This window comes from Acanthisitta chloris, unplaced genomic scaffold, assembly GCF_000695815.1.
Source record: "Acanthisitta chloris isolate BGI_N310 unplaced genomic scaffold, ASM69581v1 Scaffold46197, whole genome shotgun sequence".
Taxonomy (NCBI): domain Eukaryota; kingdom Metazoa; phylum Chordata; class Aves; order Passeriformes; family Acanthisittidae; genus Acanthisitta; species Acanthisitta chloris.
In genome coordinates, this window is record NW_008685076.1 from 1 (window position 1) to 2,901 (window position 2,901).

Sequence of the window (2,901 nt, forward strand, 5' to 3'; positions counted from 1 at the left end):
CTCGCTGGCTCGCCCAATCAGCGCAGGGCGCGGGGCCGCGCGAGCCGCGCGGCTGTGGAGCGTGGCGCGCCCTGTGTTCGCAGGGACAGTGCTGTCCTCGGGACATTGCCCTATTCTCAAAGTCAGTGGAGGTCAGCCAAGGTGAGCAGAGTATTGCCAGCAGCAGACAATTTGTTTGCATAAATTGACACTCGAGCAGCCCGGGAATATTGCAGCAGAGAAAGATCATGGAAAGATACAACGCACAGATAGTGAGTCATTATGAGAATAAAATGTAGAAGGCAGGTAGCTCCATGTCTCGTTATTGTTCTGCTTTTCCTTTGCAGCGTGAATGCATATCCATCCACGTTGGTCAGGCTGGTGTTCAGATTGGCAATGCGTGTTGGGAATTGTATTGTCTTGAACATGGGATCCAGCCTAATGGTCAAATGCCTAGCAATAATACTATGGGACGTGGAGATGATTCATTTAACACTTTCTTCAGTGAGACAGGAGCTGGTAAACATGTTCCGAGAGCAGTGTTTGTGGATCTTGAGCCAACTGTCATTGGTATGTATCCAACATCAAAAGTCTTTTGTGACGAAGTGAGGATCCTTTATAGATTTCCTACTGCCCTTTTTTGTTTGTTCAGAACACTGTAGATTTTCAAAGATGTGTGTCTGGATGCTGTTTTGACATTTGAGGTTAGTGTTATTTGAAACAAGTTAAATAATGGTCTACAGGTAACAATATTTGAGAAAAAATAGGACTTTTCTGTGGTCTGGATAATCTTTCCAGACTGCTGCACTGCATCCAGAGTTTTGTTTGCCTGCTGTCTGGTTTCTTGTCTGTGCCTGTAATTTAGTTTTCTGAATGACCTATGTGTTCCTCAAGTACAAATACTGCCTTTGTATGGGCCTGATGTTTACGCCTAAACAAAGGGGCTGAAGTTGTGCCACCTTTTAGGCAAGTCAGACAAGCTGTGTATAGTTAGAGATGCTGTCTGCACTCTTTTGACACACACACACAACTGAACAGATCAAACTTCTGGTTGGTACTTTGGGGTTTTTTTGTAGATGAAATACGTACAGGCGCATATAGGCAGTTATTCCATCCGGAGCAGCTCATTACAGGGAAAGAAGATGCAGCCAATAATTATGCCAGAGGCCATTACACCATTGGAAAAGAGATTATTGACCTAGTGCTAGATCGCATCCGCAAACTGGTAAGCATCCACGCTGCAAGTCAGTATATCTGTATTGGTGGTTTGCTGTCTTTTTCACTAAGAATTTTGTGCATAACTGTTTAAAACAAAACAAAATAAATCTTTTATTTCCTTGCCTGCCCTGCCCCCCCTTTCAATAAAAATTCTATCAGCTAAACCAGGACCTTTCAAGAATGCTGACTTTTTTTATTGTGATAATGTAAAACAAACTTGAGACAGAAATGTTTTTGAATTATTATTTTAATTGTAATTTATCCAAAACCATAAATAATTTTTTCTCTCATTTTTTCCACCCCGTTGTAGGCCGATCTATGCACAGGGCTGCAAGGGTTCCTTATCTTTCACAGCTTTGGAGGAGGCACTGGTTCAGGGTTTGCCTCACTGCTCATGGAAAGGCTCTCTGTTGACTATGGCAAAAAATCTAAACTGGAGTTTGCAATTTATCCAGCACCACAAGTGTCCACTGCTGTAGTGGAACCCTACAACTCCATTCTAACTACCCACACCACATTAGAGCATTCAGACTGCGCCTTCATGGTAGATAATGAAGCCATTTATGACATCTGTCGTCGTAACCTGGACATTGGCCGTCCAACTTATACAAATTTAAACCGCATAATTGGTCAAATTGTTTCCTCCATCACAGCCTCACTGCGCTTTGACGGAGCCCTCAATGTAGATCTGACAGAATTTCAAACTAACCTGGTTCCGTACCCACGCATACATTTCCCCTTGGTAACCTATGCCCCCATCATCTCTGCTGAGAAAGCATATCACGAGCAGTTGTCTGTGGCTGAGATCACCCACGCCTGCTTCGAGCCAGCCAACCAGATGGTGAAGTGTGACCCTCGCCATGGCAAGTACATGGCCTGCTGCATGCTGTACAGGGGCGATGTCGTGCCCAAGGACGTCAATGCAGCCATTGCCACCATCAAGACCAAACGTAGCATCCAGTTTGTGGACTGGTGCCCAACTGGATTCAAGGTATGGAGTTCATTGATTGCTTGTTGTCTGTACAGCTAGGAATTGTGTAGTCTTGAGAGGTGTACCAGTCATGCTACAATGTTGTCCCTGTCAAATATATTGACACAGTGTAAAATACCTGAGCTATTTTATTTATGATTAGCCATGGTGGGTTTTGATGGTTAATAGAAATGAGTCTTTAAGCCTTAGGAAAGTTTTCATTTGTTTCCTTGCAGGTGGGCATTAACTACCAGCCTCCAACTGTGGTGCCAGGTGCTGACCTCACCAAGGTGCAGCGGGCTGTGTGCATGCTGAGTAACACAACAGCTATCGCTGAAGCATGGGCTCGACTCGACCACAAATTCGATCTCATGTATGCCAAGCGAGCCTTTGTGCATTGGTATGTTGGGGAAGGTATGGAGGAAGGAGAATTCTCGGAAGCCCGGGAAGATCTGGCTGCCCTGGAGAAGGATTATGAAGAAGTTGGCCTAGACTCAGTAGAAGCAGAGACTGAAGAAGGAGATGAATACTGAGTAAACTAAAGCCTGGAAAAGTTCATTTAAAAAAAAAAAGAAAAAATAATTGCAGAAGCCTGTTCACTTGTTTGTTTTCAAATAAAGTTCTAAAGATCCTACCCTCAGTGTTTTTCCTTTTATGCTATGAATGTTTGTATTCACTCCGGAAGGACCATTTGAGGTTGCAGGTTTTGGTAGTACATCCGCTCCCTGCTTTAA

The 2,901-nt window shown here is 44.0% G+C and overlaps 1 protein-coding gene across 1 annotated transcript; it reads left to right on the plus strand.

Moving 5' to 3' along the window:
* Nucleotides 1–326: 326 nt before the first annotated feature.
* LOC103806850 (tubulin alpha-3 chain) lies at nt 327–2,700 on the plus strand. Its single transcript, XM_009079559.1, has 4 exons — nt 327–549; nt 1,056–1,204; nt 1,508–2,188; nt 2,404–2,700. Exons 1-4 carry the CDS (start codon nt 429–431, stop codon nt 2,698–2,700), a joined length of 1,248 nt encoding a protein of 415 aa, XP_009077807.1. The 5' UTR covers nt 327–428.
* The last annotated feature ends 201 nt before the right edge of the window (nt 2,701–2,901 follow it).

What these genes read in the sequence shown, in the direction of transcription:
- LOC103806850 (XM_009079559.1), top strand. Translation starts at nt 429, where the DNA reads ATGCCTAGCAATAATACTATGGGACGTGGAGATGATTCATTTAACACT. An exon ending in TAGATCGCATCCGCAAACTG is followed by an intron (nt 1,205 to 1,507) that starts GTAAGCATCCAC and finishes ACCCCGTTGTAG; the next exon opens with GCCGATCTATGCACAGGGCT. An exon ending in GGTGCCCAACTGGATTCAAG is followed by an intron (nt 2,189 to 2,403) that starts GTATGGAGTTCA and finishes GTTTCCTTGCAG; the next exon opens with GTGGGCATTAACTACCAGCC.